The following is a 20,597-nucleotide window of genomic DNA, read 5'->3' as shown; positions in this document are numbered from 1 at the left end:
AAAGCCTAATAATTAAATTCCGTGAAAGCTGGGTTAGCCTTTTGAGACAATTTCAAATATCAGCATTAAGAAATGTCCCCAAACATACCAAGTACCGCATGCATTATTCTTGACCATTTAAACGATGATTAAGGGCTAAATTCAGGCTGTGCTACTTACTAGCTGTGCAATCTTAGGCTTCGGATTCCCTTCTGAAAATGGAGTAAGTACCAGAAGTATAAACAAACATTATTGAGTCCCGGGCACAGTGCCAGCCACTCTGACAGTAAGTGCTGAATAAATGTTGCATATGTATGTCATCAGAGTTATTACTCTTCCAATTCTCTGCTCCTCTCAGTTGGTATTACAAGGAGTTGGAGAAAGGGTACATACAAGTACCATTTACCTTACTCTGACTTAAAGTCAGCTAGCGGGTGGCCAGCGCTGCTCAGCGGCTGAGCATCGACCTATGATGCAGGAGATGCAGGTTTGATTCCGGGTCGGGGCGCATGCCCGGTTGCAGGCTCGATCCCCAGGAGGGGACGTGCAGGAGGCAGCCCATCAATGACTCTCTCTCGCATCATTAATGTTTCTCTCTCTCCCTCTCTGAAATCAATAAAGATATATTTTTTTAAAAAACAAAAAAATAAAAATAAAGTCAGCTAGTGGGATGATTAGCCAATTGTCAAGTGGTTACCTCTTATCATAGACAAAGTTCCCTTCCATAAAACCAACCTCCGTCAGGTCTGTGAATACACACAAGTGGGGGGAGTGGGAAAACCTTTGAGTTTTGTATAAAAACACAATGAAATCTAATTATTTGCTAAAAATGTTTCTACAAAAATATCAGAAAACCCATTGTCTGGGTAGAAGTAATTCCACAGGTTTAGCAAACAGCATGCTCTCCTGTGCTACCAAAGATACGTTCTTCTGAGCAAATGCGAATTGCCTAGAGATAGGCTAGTTTTTCCAAGAATAGAGTTTATGCTTTTTGAAAGTACATTGGTAAAATGTGAATAGTTCTTCAAAATTCTTTGGAGGCAGAAACACTTCTCAGTGTAATGTGAAGATAGATTACTATCTTCACTGTATATGAAGAGTTGAAGCTTTCCATCATTATCTGAATGAGAAAGAAACCTTTTCCAAGTTAGACCTATCCCCAGGAATAGTGAGAGAGTCCTGGATAAACATATCAGCGGCACTGGTCTTAAATTATTTTTGTGTTTAGTCAATCAACAAAATTTAATAGAGTCCTTTAAAAGTCAATTGGAGTCTTTTGCTGGAATAGTTCCAAAAATGTATAAAAAAGTAACATTTTCTCAAGTAATACACTAACTCTAGACATACACCAGCACCCTTGTTTGCTTTGCACTATTTAGGTAGATTATTTTATACTATACAGACAGTCAGTCTATCCCATTTTGGGCAAATAACCACACCAACTAATGTTACATAAGCACATTTGGGTTCTTTTGGATACCTACAACAGAACAAATAAAAAATCCAGTAATTAAGGGTTAGATCTTTTTGTCCTTCTGTTGCATAGTCAGTAATAAATAAATTCATCAGTGCTGCCAATGTCCACTTATCAGTATCATCTGTCACCAACTTCTAATGATTCCTATGCCTTAATATGGTTTGTTAAGTAAAATGAAACCACAATCTAAGTAGCTATACATAATCTATAAAAACAATGGGATACGATTAGTTTTAAAAACAACTTGTTTCTTAATAACTAATCTAATCTCAAAAACTAAAATAATTTAGAAATGTTCCAGAAATAATTTAGAAATATGCAGATATACAGTTTATTCTGTTAACTGATATGCTGACTTTATTTCTAAACTTTCATATTTTCTATTGTAAAATAAAAATCTGTCCATTATAATGGAGTAATTATTTAATGATTATATTTAAAGTAGAGTTTAATACTTTACAAGACTTAATTATTTTCCAATTGGTTAGGAAAAGCTTAAGTAAATTTAAAGGAAGCAATGAACTCCTATTCAATCTAATTTTGGTTTTTAATCCAAAGAATTAGGGTTTCCATACTTCCCGGGGATATTTAATGTGGGTAGATAATTTTTTTTTTAGGCTATTGAGACCTGTTAAGTTACCTAAGATCTTAAAATACTAATGCTGATAATATCTATTAACTTTAGACAATTAAGTTCTGGGTCCTAAATGAACCTATAAAGACATAACTTCATGTTCGCCACGGTGGTGAGAGTGAGGTATCAGATGCACTGGTAGATGAGGCTGTAAACTAGGGTGGCAAAGGGCAAGGGTCAGGCTTGAAGAAAAAGACACATCTTTGTCACCCTTTCGCCCCACAGGCCAGCCCTACCATGTGCGGCTCTCCTCTGAGAAATTCCCCCACCGTGTAAAGCCAGCAGAAAATATTACCCTCACATTCTTACCAAAACTACAGCTTAACTGGAACAGAAATGTATACAGTAGAGATCATGATATACAATAGTACATTTTCAAAGGCTGAATGGAAACACTAGGGGGAGCCCAATCCCTCTCAGAACTGCCAACCCAGAGGACTAGCTCTGGTAACAAAAAACAATGTATTTAAGGAAGCCAAAAAGTAATTAATGCATGCAGTTCTATGCTTACTTAGATGACATTAATTCCAAGATATATTCTTGAGCTAAAAAAACCCAACAAGGTACAGACTAGTATAAACAAAATAAATATACAGTTATAGAACACTCATATATATGTTTTCATGCCTAGAGCATCTCTGGTAGGACGCCCTAGAAACTAGTAACAGTACTTGCCTCAAGGGAAAAGGTATTGGATACCTGGGTGACAGAGCCACAAATGAGACTTACTTTTCACTTGGTGACCCTTTCATAAACTCTGAATTACGTATTATATGCAAATTATTTAAAAAACTTAAATTATTTTAGAAATAAAGGAAAACCCCACTGCATGTGTGGGTAGCTACATATACTTAAATATCCTCTACTGAAGGGAAACAAAAAACAAGATAATCATAGTTCTTTCCCTTTACTGGGCCACAAGAAACAATGGCTCGGTGAGCATCTTAACACTTTTTTTGACTCCTACTAGTTTGCTAAACTATGTTCGAGATTTTTTCATATTCATGCTTATGCATTCCCAAATTCCAACGAAAACCCAGAAACTATACCCTCCTTCTCTGATTTTACATAAAGAGTGGGTGCTATCTGAACAAGTGGCTGTGCCTTGTGAGTAGAGATTCTCTTAAATTCCTCATCAATACCCTTTAATTTAGCAGCGCTGTCTCTATAACTGCCTCTGGACCCAGCTATCTAGAAAAGAACTATCTTGGGAGGTCTGTTCAACTCAAACAAGATCATCACCTTGTCTCACATTTCTTAATAAAGATGGAGATTTTTTATGTCAAAAGCAACTTGATCTAAATTTTAAAATTCAGGTAGATATAGAGACAAAAATAAAACAGAACCAGAAACATACATTGAGAGAAAGAGTTTCACAGAGAGAGGGAGAGACAGAGGCTCATAAGCTAATATCCTTATTTTAAGGTCTTATTAGGATACATTGAGTTTTAATATGAACGGGGAAATGTGGGATTATGCCTCACCCCTAGCCTTATGAGTTCTAAATAAAAATATCAAGTGCAAGTAAGCTGTTATAATATTCATTTTTTAAAACTCATGCAAACCTAGATGATTTTAGGCATGAATTAAAAGTTAAATCTGAAGTGTGGCATAAGCACCATCACCCTGTACCTTAGAGCAGGGTTTCTCAACAGGGCCCTATTGCCATTTTGGGCCAGAGAAGAGAAGTCTTTGCTGTGGGGCAGTCCTGTGCATTTGCAGGATGTTTACAGCATCCCTGGTCTCCACTCACTAGGCGTCAGTAGCATCCCCCTACTTGTGACAACCAAAAAGGTTTTCAGATATTGATAAATGTCCCCTGGGGGCAAAATTGCTTTAGAGAAAAAGAAGAAAGTAGAATTACAGAAACAGCTTTTCTTTGTACATTTTTGTTTCCTTTAACTTGGGATAAGCCTCTGACATTTTGAAATTAAACCAATTCTGAAAAGTACAAAAGAATGTGCAATATATAAATATATCACACCCTTGGCCACTGACTAATAGAGTAAGAAATGTTGAGAAAACTATTAAATAATCAAATGTCATTTTTTCAATGGTCACATACAGCTGACAGAAAAAACTAAAAATCAATGGTATTAAAAAGCACATTAGCACCTTAATCTAATTTACATTTGTTATATTTTCGTCTAGATTTATCTTTATTTGATAGAAGATACCAATACCTTCAAGAAGAAGAAAAGACTCAGGTTAGTGGTAGCTCTGAGTCAAAGACCCAGAACACTCATGTCACAATGTAAGCAAAAATAAAATTCATTAAAATAGCATTTCATACAAAGCAATTAAGGTTTTAGACGTCCTGGTCCTGTGATGAGAATTCTGAAGAAGCGATGGGGCTGTGCAGTGTATCTGGCGGCACACGCACGTGGCGCTCTCTGACGACTATGGCGTCCTTATCACTGAGTCTTGGTCATCTTCACACAAATACCAGTGCGCAGCCTTCTAGACTAATTACTAGCACAGGTTACTTACTTCCAGTGAACGCTATCCATCGAGCATATTTGGTAGCTTCTCTTCGCCAGTGGGAAGCCACTAGCAAGCCACATGTGACAGTCAATGAAATGATTCCCATGATGATGAAAAACAGTGTGGTGACCCACTCCGGAGGAAGCCGAGGTGGGATGCACGTTCGGTCTCGTCCATGGATTGTTTGACACTGTCGCACAAGGCCCACAGTGAGTGCTCCTGGGGGAGATGCAAAAGGTGGGAATGTTTTAGTGGGTTTGGCACACCCAGGGGACATTCCCTACCAACACCCCTCTACAGAAAAACTGTATTTCTCTCTATGCGGGTCATTCAAGCACTTAATTCCACAGAGTCCTGCTCTTCAGCATTCTGCTATAATTCATAAGGTAGTAATGCTTGGCTTAACATAAAAAGTGAACTTAAAAAAAACATTCACAAAAGCCATTAAAAGGCAGCTCATTTAATCATTCATTAAACAAATACTTTTCTGAGTACTTGTGTCATGCACTATTGCTAGGCTCCAGGAAAATAACAGTGAACAAGAGAGATGAGGTTCTTGCTCTTGCTAGCAGAAAGAGCCGGAACTTTTGTTTCCCCAGATCCAAGACTCATTGTATATTATTTTATTTTGGTTAAGGAGAAAAACACTTCTCAGGAAATTGAAGGCAAACTTAAAATATGTTTAAGTATAATATACAAGTAAAATTAAATAACTATAACCAATAACTAGAATTAAATAACTAGAATTAAATACTAGAACCAATATATTTTATTAAAGTTAAAAGGTCCTAGCAAATTACAGTATAAGTACTTTTCCATTATATTCAAGAAAATGTTGAAAAAACTAGTAGATTCCCCCCTTTTGGTAAGTTCAACAATATTTGTAAAATGTATAAGTGCTCACAATCGCCAAACCATCACTAGCATGTTTCAGCAGGAAAGCATGAAGGCCTCCTTCTCATTCATTCAGACAACAAGAAAGTGATTTCTGTAGAACACAAGTACTATTCTATATCAACACATTCTTATGTAAAACCGAAGGAACCTCTCTATCAAATTTGGGGTGATTAATTTGTAGAAACCTAGATAAGGAAGGTGGAAGAGTATTTGATCTCCTTCCCCACTAACAACTGCTTGTTTTCCACTTTTAAGGACAACTGTGAGTGGGAAAATTGCCATGAAAGTACAGGAAGAGAAATTTCTGGAGCCACTGATAACATTATAGATTTCTGCATCTTTTTGGGGTCTTATTTATTTCTTCAGCGTGAACAACAGAGCACTTGCCCTGAACTAGTGGCTTTTTGGAGGACAGCAGTAAACTCACAGAGGCATTCTGGGAGGCTGCCCTGAGGGAGCAGACAGACCAGGGTGTGTGTGCATGCAGACATGTGTGGGGTAGTGGGGCTTTCCCTCAACATGTGCTTTGCCACTGATACATTTTTAGAAATAAAACAATTATGTTCAAGAATATGAAGAGAAAAAAAAAATCAGCTCTGCTCTCAAAACTGAGTTGTACTCTTTTTTTATTCTTCTACCTAACTCTGACTCTACCTCTTTCAGGAGAATGAAAGATGGTAACTCAAGTTGTACCTTTTTCTCTCAAAATCAGCTCTAATAATTAGGCTCATCTTGTGCCGTCCAGAGCAACAGCAAGACAGTATGGGATCATCTCCGGCAGCTGGAGGTGGGGAGGAGTAGAAAGTGAGCTAACCTTCACATTAATGCCACGTGCTATCCCTCCTTTTAGCTGCTGCTTGGAGTTGAGTAATTTCATAGACCAAAGAGACATAAATCAGTTCCAAGTTTCTGACAACTGCTAACCTTTAAAGTATCATGGCAAGAGCTAAAAACTGGAAGAGGGAAGAGGAGGGGGTAAGCACCGGGGAGCTACAAAACTGTTCTTAAAACACTAAAAAGTTTCCTTGAAAAGAAATTGGGGGAGAGGGATTGTCTTATTATGATAAAGCATTTTATTGTAATTTTGGAAATAAAGAAGGCTTTCACAGCAGTGCTCAAGAACCCCTAATAGGAAACTACTCCTATCATTCAGCAAAAGACCTCTAACAAATTAACCTCGGCAGTCACTATCCCATTTATAAAAGCTGCTATTGCTGTAACAATAAACAGGCAATGAAAGACCCTCTGACAAAATGCGGTATTGTGGATTCTGATGACAGCCCATCTCCTGACTGGCACACCACACCACACCAATACAAAGAGAGCAAGTCAGAAAATGAAAATTAGAGCTATGCCTTCTACAAACCAAGTGGAAATAAATGACCTGACAGATGGTCAGCTATAAAGAAGAGTTATGCTTCTGTAGTGACAGAAGTCCTTATCACAAGTCAAGACCAAATATTCAGCAGCTGCATTCTGAAAGAAAAGAAAACTAATGCTAACAGACAACCAGAAGGCACACTGTATATTAGAAAATCAATTCACAAATATTTTACTGAGTGTCTTTCACGTGCTCAGCATTGTTGCAGTGGTCAGGGATTCCAAAACTAATACTGCCATACTTTCACTGAGAATAGACTTTCCTTAAATACATTATACAAGGGCTACTGCAAATAGTGGTCTGTCCATATTGTGGCTAAGATTCATTTTCCTGAGTAAGGCTCTAGGTCAATATAATTTATATCATACTCACATATTTTCCATAAGCTGTCTGGGGAAAAGGATCTGCAAAGGCAATTGTGCTGCTACTACTGAATCTTCTAAATTCTGGTCCTGTTAGTACCCAAACTTTCACCAGCTCTTTAAATTTCATCTTTTACCTCAAAAAATTATCTCCTGCTTGTAGATTCAAATCCATTTCTTACACTGACTAGTCAAGATCTTTTACATCTTCCAAATTCTCTGAACACATTCAAGTTTGTATCACACAATGGTGCACTTGATTTAAAGTAGCTTCTTTTTACCCCAAAACAGAAAATGAGCTTTTCAGGAAGGAACTGAACCTTCTACTTCATTGGAAACCTCCAGAAGGGCCTGCAGCAGTGGGCAAAAGCAGGAATTAATAAGCATTTGGTGAACCTAGGCAAGTAAGAAACATGCTAAATTTATTATTTATTTATTTAAATATATCTTTGATTTCAGAGAGGAAAGGAGAGGGAGAGAGATAGAAACATCAATGATGAGTCATTGACTGGCTGCAGCCCGCAACCCAGGCATGTGCCCTGACCGGGAATCGAACCCCGATCTCCTGGATCCTAGGTCAACGCTCAATTGCTGAGCCAAGCCCGGCTGGCCATGCTAAATTTAAAATCATGCTGTATTAACTAGGTTCTCCTGTAGAACTGTCATAGTGTGATTTCCTGAAGCACACTAATTCAGCACAAGCTCAGCCAGTCACTAATTTTTGTTTTACCCAACAAATCTTTTGCTTGTCAAAGGGCCTATAATTCCATTTCCCAGACAACCAATCCATTTTTCATCCTGCAGCTGTTTCCTAGGTAACCAATCCAGTTGAATAAAAGACTTGCACACAATAGAAAAAGGAAGCTACACTAGGAACTGTAGGATCCCACATGTGTCTCAGTATCTCATCTGTGTATTATAACACACAATAGGAAGTCAGGTAGCTTAACTAAAGAGGTTTTGACACTCATCTTCTAGAGATCCAGACACTGTGGAAATGATCTGGCATGGCCAGTCTGAGCATGTCTGTTGCCATAATGAGGATGATTATAAGGCATGTATGTCATCACTACATGTAAAAGCTGTCACAGGAAATCTGAAACAAGGGGACTGTAAAGCAGAGAGGCACACCCACCCACCAGTCTGTCAGCAAATCGTGTGGTAAGTGCTCCCCAGCCTGGCCACAGAGTGCAGTGGGATGAAATGGTTTCTCTTTTTTCTTTTTCATTGAATTTATTGGGGTGACACTGGTTAACAAAATTATAGAGGTTTCAGGTGCACAATTCTAATGAGCAGTCAATTCCTAGTAGTACTGAGGATCCCTTGTACAAGAGAATTCTTTTCCTCTCCCTGTTGTATTCAAGACTTTATGTCTTTGGCTTTCGACTATTTGACTATGGTGTGCCTAAGTGTGAATTACTTTGAGTCTATTCTACTTGGAATTTGTTAAGATTTTTCAACATGCAGATTAAAGTTTTGCATCAATCTTGGAGATATCTGGGCTACTATTTGCTTAAATATTCTTTCTGCTGGAATACTTGACAATGTCTCATGGGTCTCTCATGCTTTGTTTTTAAATTTTTTCTGTTCTTCAGATTAGTTATCGATGACTAAATTGATGTCTTCAAGTTTGCTGGTTCCTTCTTCTGCCAACTTCCATTTCAGTTATTGTACTTTTCAACTCCAGAATTTCTATTTTCTCTTTCTTTGTTATTTAAAATGTGTTTTTAAAAATTTGATTTCAGAGAGAGAGGGAGGAGATAGAAACATCAATGATGAGAGTCATTAATTGGCTGCCTCCTGCATGCCCCCTGCTGGGGAGAGAGCCCAAAACCCCGGCATGTGCTCTGACTGAGAATTGAACAGCGATCTCCTGGATCCTAGGTCGATGCTCAACCGCTGAGTCACGCTGGCTGGTCTCTATTTTCTTTTTCTAATTCCCATCTCTTTATTAGATATTCTCTATGTGGTGAGACATTGTTTTCTTATGTCCCTATAATTCTTTACAGGTGGTTTCCTTTATTTTTGGGAACATAATTCTCACAGCTGACTTAAACTCTGTCTAGTAAGGCCAATGTCTGGATTTCCTCAGAGGCAGTTTCTACTGACTTATTTTTCTTGTGTATTGGCCAAACTTCCCTGTTTCTTTATGTGCCTTGACATTTTTAGCTGATAACTGGAAATTTGGAATAATACAGTGTGGCAACTGTGCATATCATATTCCTCCCTTTCCTGGTGTTTACTGTTGTTGCTGTTTGTCTTCCTGACTTTCCTAGAATAGCCCTGTAGTTTGTACTCATTGATGTGTGGCCTATGAAGCCTCTGTTCCATTAACTTAATAGTCAGTTAGTGGCTGGATAAGGTTTCTTTAAATGCCTTGAATCAATGTCTCTCAGCCTGAGCTATCTGTGTCTGCTGTGGTACACTTTCAGTGCTCCAGCAGGTGATGCCTTCTTACTCACTTCCTGCTTGAGCAGAGCCACAAGACCAGCTAGAAGTAAGGGTGAGGGCTTTCACAGGTCTTTCCTGTTGATCTGACAATTTTTGCTAGTCGTCTTCTTGTGTTTATGGAGAAGCAGATTTTCAGAAGTCCCTTCTCCACTATCTCAGAAGTTAAACCCAACAGGTCACAATTTGAATCTCAGCTCTGCCACACTTGTGCAAGTCACTTAATCTTTCTAAGTCTGCACCAGCAGGAAAATAATATGACTTACCATTTAGGTTTCTGTGAGAATGAAATAAGATAAAACTTGTAAAGCAATTGTAACTATAAGCACTGAATAACTATTGCATTCTTTCAGAGAATTATATATTTTGGTTTTAGTTAAAAAAAATACAGGAGTAGACACAATAATTTAATACAATGGTATACTCATGAAACTCACATTCCAAAATAAAAAGGGTGATGGTTGCTAAGGGGGCTAGTCATAAAAAGTAATCAGGACATGACTTCCCTGCCCAACTGCTTTAGTACCTCGCTCAGATTGAAGATTAAGCACAAGTTAAGTTCAGATTTGCTGAAATAAAGGCTCTGGGGACAGATTTTATAGGAACAGTAATGCTGAAAACATTGAGATTGAGAATGCTTTGCTAACAGAATGAATCACAAAATGTTTTGTCAGATAGTAAGTAAAAATGATCATTAAGCTTCTTTTTATTTATTTATTCAATTACAGTTTACATTCAACACTATTCAGCATTAGCCCCAGATGCACAGCAAAGTGGCCAGAAAGCCACAAACACCAGAGTGGGTTCCCCTGCTGCCTCAAGTACCCACCTGGCCTCATACAATCTTTTAGTTTGATTTTCTTTCCCCTTAAGCCCTACTGGCTATTCTATCCCTATTTAAAATACAACTACTGCCAGCTGTTCTGGATTGTAGTTCAGAGGTCATACCCCATTTTATTATTGACTAAATCATATCCGACAGTCCTCTATTACATTTTGTTGTATCAGCCCTTGCTCCATGAAGTTGGAATAGCAGGAATAATGTATGCTGGTACTATTTGAATTTTTAATTAATGAATTCCAATTTTCAGAAAACATTAGGCTTTCCTAAGACATCTAGAATGATGGTTGGAATAAATGCTTAGTAAATATTCATTGATAAAATATAGGACAAATGAAACAAGTATGTGAGAACAGTCTGAGAAGAGATAAGCATCCATGTGAGCAATGTAAAAATACATATTTAAGGAAAAAATAAGCCCTCTTACGTATATCATATGATAGCAGAGCAGGAATGCAAATGTACTGCTGTAGCTAAAAGACTAAAAGGCTGGGTACCAAAAGAGTTCACTGAAACAAAACAGAAAACTTTAAATTCCTACTAAGTATAACTTATTTGTCCTCATGAAAAATGTGCACTTCTACGTGTTATCCTAGCAACCTAAAGGCCTTAAGGCCTCAGGAAGTTAGAAGGCCTAAGAACATATGAAAAACTTTCCATTTAATATATTCCCAAGGCTGCATTTCTTTATTATTGATCTATACTGGGCAATAAGTTGTTTCCAATTAGAAATTACTGATTAAACAACAGTCCTGCTGCTACTTTATTTTATACATAAGGAACATAACTGGCTGGACTGTACCCTACCCTACCCAGGCAGCACAGTGTATAAGGAGCAGGAATGTGGAATGAGGGAGATGGGTTTCACTTCTAGTTCTCCAGGATTTTTGCACTATGACCTTGGGGAATCAAGGCACCTGAGCCTCAGTTTCCTCATCTGTTAGCAGAGCTGTTCTATATCTATCTTAGAGTTGTTGAAAGTATTAAGATATGTGTAGGGTAAATAGCACAGTGTTAGGTATTCCTCCCCACTCATTTCCAATGACTCCCACTTATCCAAACCTGGAGAAAACTAAGCAGGCTGGTTTCCTCTGCCCTAATGCAGGATCCTGAATTCACTTGGTGGTACCTTCTGGTGCCAGATGAAAATAAATGCCCTCTACAGGGCTGGTCTTAGAAACACCAATATGTAAAATGATAGCAAGCATCATGAATTGTGATGAGAATACATAAAAACTTGAAAAGTATGAAGGGAATGAATGTAAATATATTCTAGCAAATCACAGGAAGTATTCTTTTGAATTGAAAGTCAGGTACATTTTAGATACCTTATACATGTATAGTAAATATATGAAGTTCATTATTCCATGAAGTGGGACAGGTTGAAAGCCTCAGAAAAGGTATTTAAGTAAATGTACAGATGATAGAGCTATGAAGAATCACCAAGAGAAGAAACATGTTTTCAGGGCTGTTTCTCAGTTGAAGAATGTCAGGGACCTGCTCACTGGGTCTGCCAGTCACACCATCTAACTACCAGAAGCACAAGCAGCTCAGGCTGTATCTGCAGCAACCCCCACAGCAGCTATCTCAGACCTTTCCACACTCTAAATTCACTCATGTCTGCCCACAGCAGATAACCTTTCTTCCCGCTGAAGGAGAAAAATCAAGGTCATGCAAACGAAGCAACCTCCTTTGCCCTCCTGTCCATCCAAAAACCCCTGTGAAGCTCAGTGCATCTCAAAATTTCTATCATCTTTCTTATTTGTTCTTAAAAAGATGAGCTTCTCCTTCCAAAGCATAACACTAATCCTTCAATGAAAAAAATCTAGTTCCCTTTCCCCACTTTCCTTCAATTACGCCTTGGCCGACTGTTAGAGTGTGGCCTTGTATTACCTGCATCGGATTCTCCTGTTGGGGGACAGAGGGTTACTTGTTTTAAAGGCTGATATCTGGGCCCCAGGCCTACTGAATCAGATTCCCTGTAAATGGTGCCAGCAACCTGCATTTCAACAAAATTCTGTTATTATTCTGCACACTGAATTTGACAAGTGTCCTAGACTATGAATCTTTCTTTTTACTGCCTACAAGATATGCATGTCTTTATAAAAAGACAAAACAATGCAAACTGTATTTCCTTTAAATGACTAACTCAGATTACCACACTCTTTTCCATTAGCTCTTTAGCTCATTAACCACAAATTCCTAACACCTGTTATCTGACTCTCTCCAGCGCTCTATGTAAATTCTTGCCAAGATCATTCTTGTCCTCTCAATCTCTAAACCCAAAGCTGTTTTTCAGGACTCATTTTCTTCAGCTTTTCTGAAGCAGGCAACATCGGTAGCTGACATCCTCTTGGAACTACTCTGTCTTTGCTATCCTGAAAACACACTCCTGTTCTGCTGTCCCCCAGGCTGTCAATTGTGTTCGGCTGGTGCTTTCCCCATAATGTTGCGCGTCTGAAGGCCCATTATTCTTCCCAGAATTTTAACCTGGTCCTCCGCCTGCTTGGGCTCCTACTGTTACTTTAAACACAATATATCTAAGATGGATATTTAGATAAAAAGGAATGAAACCTGCCTAAGGGCACTCAGCTAATAAGTGACAGGATTGGGCCACAAATGCAGTCAAACCTCGGTTCTCAAATGTCTCCTAACTCAAACAATTCAGTTCTCGACCAAACTGTTCATGGAAAAGCATGTCTAAGTTAACTTCTGTTCTTGACCCGACAACACTTGCATCTTGCAAGCTGACACATCAGAATGACAAAGAGTCCCTCAGGCCACAAACAAAGGAGAGAATGCACCAGTGAGTCAGTTTACAGCTAAACCTCACCTTGTTAACATCGCAGGAAACTGCTGTGAATATTTTTGTGGGTTTTTCTGCTTTTGTTGTCAGCAAAAAGGACCATTAGCATAATTTTAAAACAAAAAGGTCATTAAGAGTACTAATGCTGCCCTGGCCGGCTTGGCTCAGTGGTTAGAGTATCAACCCATGGACTGAAGGGTCTGGGTTCAATTCTGGCCAAGGGCACCTACCTTAGTTGCAGGCTTGATCCCTGAGTGCAGGAGACAACCAATCAATGTGTTTCTCTCACACCAATGTTTCTCTCTCTCCCTCTTCCACTCTTTCTGAAAAGCAATGGAAAAAATATCCTCGAGTGTGTAGTGCTAAATGCTTCTAAGGGTGTGAAAGAAACAGTGATCACAGGCAACTGACAAGGTAGAAAAACTGTTGGTGCTTTGGATAAATGAAAAGAAGTTAGGCTGTGACAACATTTCAGAAGCAGTGATATGTGAAAAAGTGAAGGTGCCACATGCTGACCTCCTGAAAGACACCCCTGGAACAAATGCTGAAAATGATTCATTTAGGGATAGTAGGGGGTGGTTTGATAAATTTAAGAAGTGTTTGTTTATAATTAAACAGTACATTAGACATGTACTGTATATAAGAAAGGTTAAAACAGAGAATCATTTGGGGGTCTGGAATGAATTAATTCAATTTACATTATTTTTAATGGGAAAACATGATTCGGTTTTCTAACAAATCACCTCTTGAACAGCCTTCTGGAGTGAGTTAAGTTAGAGAACCAAGGTTCCACTGTAATAATAAAAGCTATTTATTAACATTTATTAGGTGCCAAACTATGTGGTAAAGGACTTGCCAGTTTGTCTCATTTAATCTTCATCACTGGATGAGATAGGTATTATAGTAATTAGGAAACATATGACTAGTGTGACTGATTAGGAAATCGAAGCTCAGCAAAGGTTCAGTAATCTAAATCACTAAGTGGTCAATCAGGATTAAAACTGTGATCTGTCTGCCTGGCCGGTCTGGCTCAATGCTTAACAGTCAACACATGGACCTGGAGATCATGGTTTGATTAATATTAAAATGGCCTCCTAATGCCTTCACAATCAATTCCAAGTTCTTCACAGAGCTTAAAAGGTTCTTCAAAACACAGTTTGGCAGTTTCTTAAACAACTGAGGACATGCCCTAGCCAGTTTGGCTCAGTGGTTAGAGCACTGGCCAGTGGACTGAAGGGTTTTGGGGTTCAGTTCTGATCAAGGGAACATACCTCTGTTGCAGGCTCGATCCTGGCCTGGGTAAGGGTATGTGGGGGAGGCAACCAATAGACGTGTCTCTCTCACATCAATGTTTCTCTCTCCCGTCCACTCTCTCTGAAAAAGCAATGGGAAAAGTATCCTCAGGTGAGGACAGGAAAAAAAAGAATACTGGAAGGAATTACAAGCTGGCTTGATGAAGCTGAGGATCAAATCAGCAATTTGGAAGACAAATTAGAAAAAACACACTCAATTAGAGCAGCAAAAAAAATCACTTAAAATGCATGAGGAGAGTATAAGTGAATTTTGGGACAATGTGAAACATAACAACATTAGCAAAATAGGGGTAGCAGAAGGAGAAGAAAGTCAGCACCCTTGAGAACGAGTTTAAATAAATAATGACAGAAAACTTCCCTAACCTGCTGAAAGTCAGACAAGTTCAGTAAGCACAGAAAGTCTCATTCAACATGAACACAAAGAGACCCACAAGACATATCATAATTAAAATGGCAAAAGTTAAAGACAAAGAGAATCTTAGGGCAGTTAAGACAGAGACAGTGAAATGCTTACAAGGGAGCTCCTATAAGGCTGTCAGCTAATTTCTCAACAGAAACACTAAAGCCAGAAGTGAATGGCATGAAGTATTCAACGTAATGAAAAGCAAGGATCTGAAACCAAGACTACTCTATCCAGCAAGACTATCATTCAAAATAGATGGTGAAATAAAAAGATTTCCAGATAAAAAAGGCTAAAAGAGTTTATTTCCACCAAACCAGAATTTCAAGAAATGTTAAAGGGGCTGCTGCAATAAGAAGAATAGAGAAACACAGGCATAAATAATAAAAATGGCGCCCTAGCAGGTTTTGCCTAGTAGTTAGAGTGTCAGCCCTCCAACTGAAGAGTCTTGGGTTCAATTCCAGCCATGGGTATGTACCTCGGTTGCAGGCTTGATCCCCGGACCCAGTCAGGGCATGTGTGGGAGGCAACCAATCAATATGTCTCTCTCACATTGAAGTTTCTCTGTCTCTCTCCCTTCCATTCTCTCTGAAAAGCAATGGAAAAAAATACCCTCCAGTGCGGATTGAAAAATAAATTAATAAAAATAAACAAACAAACAAATAAATAGATTAAATGCTCCAATCAAAAGACAGAGAATAGCTGAGTGGATAAGGAAACATGACCCATATATATGCTGTCTACAAAAGACTTACCTCAGAACAAAAGGAAAGTGAAGGGGTGGAAAATCTTTTTCCAATGGAACCAAAAAAAAGGGGTGTAGCAATACTTATATCTAACAAAATAGACTTCAAAACAAAGGCCATAAAAGAGACAAAGAAGGTCACTACATAATACTAAAGGGATCGTCCAACGAGAGGATATAAACATGATAAACATATGTGCACCCAATATAGAAGCAATTAAATATATTAAAAAACTCTGGAGGACTTTGAAGGAGAGATGAACAGCAATACAGTCACAGAAGGGGACTTCAGCACTCCATTAAAATCACTAGATCTTCCAGGCAAAAAAATCAACAAGGAAACAGTGACCTCTACATCAGATGGATTTAATTGATATATATAAAGTATTTCATCCAAAAGCTACAGAATATACATGTTTCTCAAGTGCCCATGGAACATTCTCAAAGATAGACCACATGTTAGAACACGAAATAAGACTACAAATTCAAGAGGGTTGAAATCATATCAAGCATATTCTCAGACCACAATGACATGAAAATAGAAATTACAATTAAAAAACTCAAAAACATTCAAACACATGGAGGCTAAATAGTAAGTTATTAAACAATTAATAGGTTGCCAGTGAGATCAAGGAAGAAATAATAAACTTCCTGGAAACAAATGAAAACACACAACAACCCAAAATCTCTGGGATGCAGCAAAGGTAGTCCTGAGAGGAAAGTTGATGGCATTACAGGCTTATCTCAAGAAGCAAGAAAAATCTCAAATCAACAATCTAACCCTATGCCTAAATTACTAGAAAAAGAACAAACAAAGCATAGAAAAAGCGAAAGAAGGAAATAATAAAGATAAGAGTAGAAATAAATGACATGAAGACTTAAAAGTAATACAAAAGATCAATGAAACCAAGAGCCTATTCTTTGAAAAGATAAACAAGATCGACAAACCTTTAACCAGACTCATAAAGAAAAAAAGAGAGGACCCAAATAAATATAATCAGAAATGACTAAGGTGAAGTAACAACTGGCATCACAGAAATACAAAGGATTTTAAGAAAATACTATGAACAACTATATGCCAATAACCAAGATAACAGAGGTGAAATGGACAAATTCCTGGAAACATACAATCTTCCAAATCTCAATCAGGAGGAATCAGAAAACCTGAATAGGCTGGTAACAATTAATGAAACTGAAGCAGTAATAAAAAAAATTCATAGTAAACAAAAGTCCTGGACTGGAAGGATTCACAGGTGAGTTTTACCAAACTATTCCAAAAATTCAAGAGAGAAGACTTTCAAGCTCTTTTTACGAGGCCATCCAGCATCAACCTAATTCCAAAACCAGTTAAAACACTACAAAGAAAAAAAATTATAGGCCAATATCCCTCAAGATCACACAAATAGCCAACAGACGTGAAAAAATGTTCAACATCATTAATTATCATAGAAATGCAAATTAAAAGCACAATGAGGTATCACCTCACACCTGCCAGAATGGCCACCATCAAGAAATCAACAAACAATAAATGCTGGCGAGGATGTGGAGAAAGGGGAACCCTAACACACTGCTGGTGGGAATGCTGACTGGTACAGCCACTGTAGAACACAGTATGGAGTCTCCTCAAAAAATTAAAAATGGAACTGCCTTCCCTGTGATTCCACTTCTGGGAATATATCCTAAAATTCCGGAAACACCAACCATAAAGAATATATGCACTCCTATGTTCAAAGCAGTGTAATTATAATAGCCAGGATCTGGAAACAGTCCAAGTGCCCATCAGTAGATGAGTGGATTAAAAAGCTGTGGGACATTTACACAATGGAATGCGTAAATGTAAAACAGAAGAAACTCTTACCCTTTATGACAGCATGGATGGACCTGGAGATTATTATGTAAGCAAAATAAGCCAGTGAGAGAAAGACAAATATCACATGATCTCACTTATATGTGGAATCTAATGAATAAAATAAACTGACAAACAAAACAGGTCCAGAGACATGGATGCATGGAATAGACTGACAGAACTCAGAGAGGGGAGTGCAGCAAGAAGAGAATAGTTCAATGAAGGCCTGGGGTGGGGTGGGGGCCGGGTGGAGGGGGGTAAAGGAGGGAGAGTGGAGGACATCTGTAATACTATAAACAATAAAAATGAATTTAAAAAAACAATGAGCTGCTGACACACATGGCTTGGATGTCTGACACTGACTGCAGTGTTCATGTTAAATAACTACAGGCAAAGCTTGGCGATGCTGTGGATTCAGTTCCAGATCATCGCTATAAAGCTAGTGGTGCAATAAAGAAGGTGTAATCTTTTCGCTGGTGAAGGATCTTACCTTCAATTTATAAAAAATATAATATTTGTGAGGCACAACAAAACGAAGTATGCATGTATACAGGTGCTAAAACTGTGTAGAACTTATTAATACATAAACACAAGTGAGTACAAGTAAAACTAAGGAAATCTGAATAAGATCTGTGGAATACATGAATGTCAATAACCTGGCTCTGATAGAGTATTGTTTTGCAAAAATGTTACCTTTGGGCTAGGAATAGAAATGAACTGACTCAACCTGATAAACAGTATACACAAAAACCCCACAGCTAATGTACTTAATGGGGAAAGACTGAATGCTTTCCCAGGAAGATCAGGAATAAGACAAGGACGCTTGCTCTTGCTACTTGTATTCAATACTGTGCTGAAGGTTCTAGCCAAGGCAATTAGGCAAATGAAAGAAATCCATTAAATCACTATTAGAACTAATAAATAACTTTAAAAGGTTACAGAATATAAGATTATTAATAAATATTTGTATACTTTTATATATTTAAATATAAATTTTTAAACATAAAAATTGTATTTCCATACATTAGCAATGACAATCTGAAAATTAAGAAAGTAATGCATTTACAATAACAGCAAAAATAATAAAACACCCAGCAATAAAATAACAAAATAAATGGGAACTTCTGGTTTCTGGTCCAGCATGTAAGGAGCTTAGAAGCTGTTATTCTCGCCCAAAGAATAAGAAAGATGAACAAAATGAGTATCAACAACTCTTCTTAGATCCATCGGAGAACTGAGTTCTCACAGGACAAACCACTGCTTCCAAACTGGAGAGACAAATAGGTGGCTACAAAGAATCACAACTCACAGGGGCAGAAACCTTGATACCTCTGTGGGAACCAACACCAGGGTAGTAAAACCTAAACTAACTGATAAATTCTTGGAAGCTCAGCATGGTCAAATTTGAAAGATAAAATTCAAGGTGGGGGGCAGTCCTTAGGGTTTCCATATTTTTGTGAGTTTTACCCCCAGGAGCGTTACCAGGTTCTCACAATAAACAAAATTTGGAGATAAATGTCTCCTTTTCCCAGAAGGGTAACAGAAAACAGCTACTCTGAAGTAAGCACTGAGCACTGTTCTTAATGAGGCTTAGCCTTGAAACTATTTCACCAGACCTAACTGACTGGAGTTTTACCAGAGCCCAATGGAGCTGGAGAAAGGGAAATAGCCAACTCCAGCCTTCTTTATCCTTTCTGTCTCACCTAAGGAGGGTAGGGGAACTGAGAAATACTTATGAAGGTAACAGTGCAGGGACTCAGGCTGACTAAAGGCTAAGACCTAATCTTAACTACAGAATGCCTCACATGTTATCTTGCCATCACATAAATGGGGCTCCTGCACAGTAACGGAATACAGCTCATAGAACTCATGTCTCAGATCTAGTCTAGAAAGTCTCCAGAGAACCACAAAGACAACAAGGGAGACAACAAAAAGACACTGGAGGCAAGTTTAGCACTGACACTACAGTCTAACCCCTAGCCAGATAAACATACAATGCCACACTAAAGGTCCATTTATACCAGTTCCTTATACTCAGTACATCATGTCTAACTTTCGACAAAAACAATTAGAAATATACTAAAAAGATAAAAAATACAGCTTGAAATGAGAGAGCAAGCATCAGAAGCAGATCTAGATATAGGAGAGACATTGGAGTTGTTAGACTGGGAATTTAAAACAACTATGATTAATATGCTAAGGGCCCTAATGGAAAAAGTGGACAACATACAAAAACAGAGGGGCAATGTAAGCAGAGAGACAGAAACTCTAAGAATCAAAGGAAATGTTAGAAATCAAAGACACTGTAACAGAAATGAAGAATGTCTTCAATTGGCTCATCAACACACTGTGCACAGCTCAAGAAAGAATCAGTGAGCCTGAAGAAATGTCAGTAGAAACTTTTAAAACTGAAATGCAAAGAGAAAAAAGAATGAAAAGACATAACAGGATATCCAAGGACTGGGGAAAATTACAAAATGTGTAACATAGTGTAATAGTAACACTGCAAGGAGGAGAAAGAGAAAAAGTAACAGAAGATCTTCCTGAAGCAATAATGACTGAAAACTTTCCAATATTAATGACAGGCACTAACCACAGACAAAGTAGAGGCCTTCTCAGACAAAAGAGAACTGAGGGAATTTTTCACCAGTAAACTTGCCTTGTAAGACATATTAAAAGAAATTCTTCAGAAAGAGGGAAAATTATGTAGGTCAGAAATTTGGATCTACATAAAGAAAGGAAGAACATTACAGAAGGAATAAATGAAGGTAAAATTAAAATATTTTGTTTTTCTTACTGATAATTAATCCAATAGATAACAGTTGGTTCAAAATAGCAACAATGTATTCAGTGATTACAGCTTATGGATAAGTGAAATGAACAGCAGTTACTGTTATAAGGAATGGTTGGGAGGTATTTGGAATTAAAATACAGATGCACTACCTGTGAACTGGCATAGTGTCAGTGTTATTTGAAAGAGGTTG

At 38.0% G+C, this 20,597-nt stretch overlaps 1 protein-coding gene across 1 annotated transcript in view; it reads right to left on the bottom strand.

The window, feature by feature from the left end:
• MOSMO (modulator of smoothened) overlaps positions 1–20,597 on the bottom strand; it is a 50,182-nt gene that overhangs the window by 4,223 nt on the left and 25,362 nt on the right. The window contains exon 2 of the mRNA XM_087815825.1: positions 4,581–4,793. Within this exon, the coding sequence (XP_087671951.1) occupies positions 4,581–4,793 (213 nt within the window). The remainder of the gene's footprint in view (positions 1–4,580; positions 4,794–20,597) is intronic.

Source organism: Miniopterus natalensis, chromosome 3, assembly GCF_054644295.1.
Source record: "Miniopterus natalensis isolate mMinNat1 chromosome 3, mMinNat1.hap1, whole genome shotgun sequence".
In the NCBI taxonomy this organism is placed as follows: domain Eukaryota; kingdom Metazoa; phylum Chordata; class Mammalia; order Chiroptera; family Miniopteridae; genus Miniopterus; species Miniopterus natalensis.
This window is presented reverse-complemented; position numbering and strand designations above follow the sequence as displayed.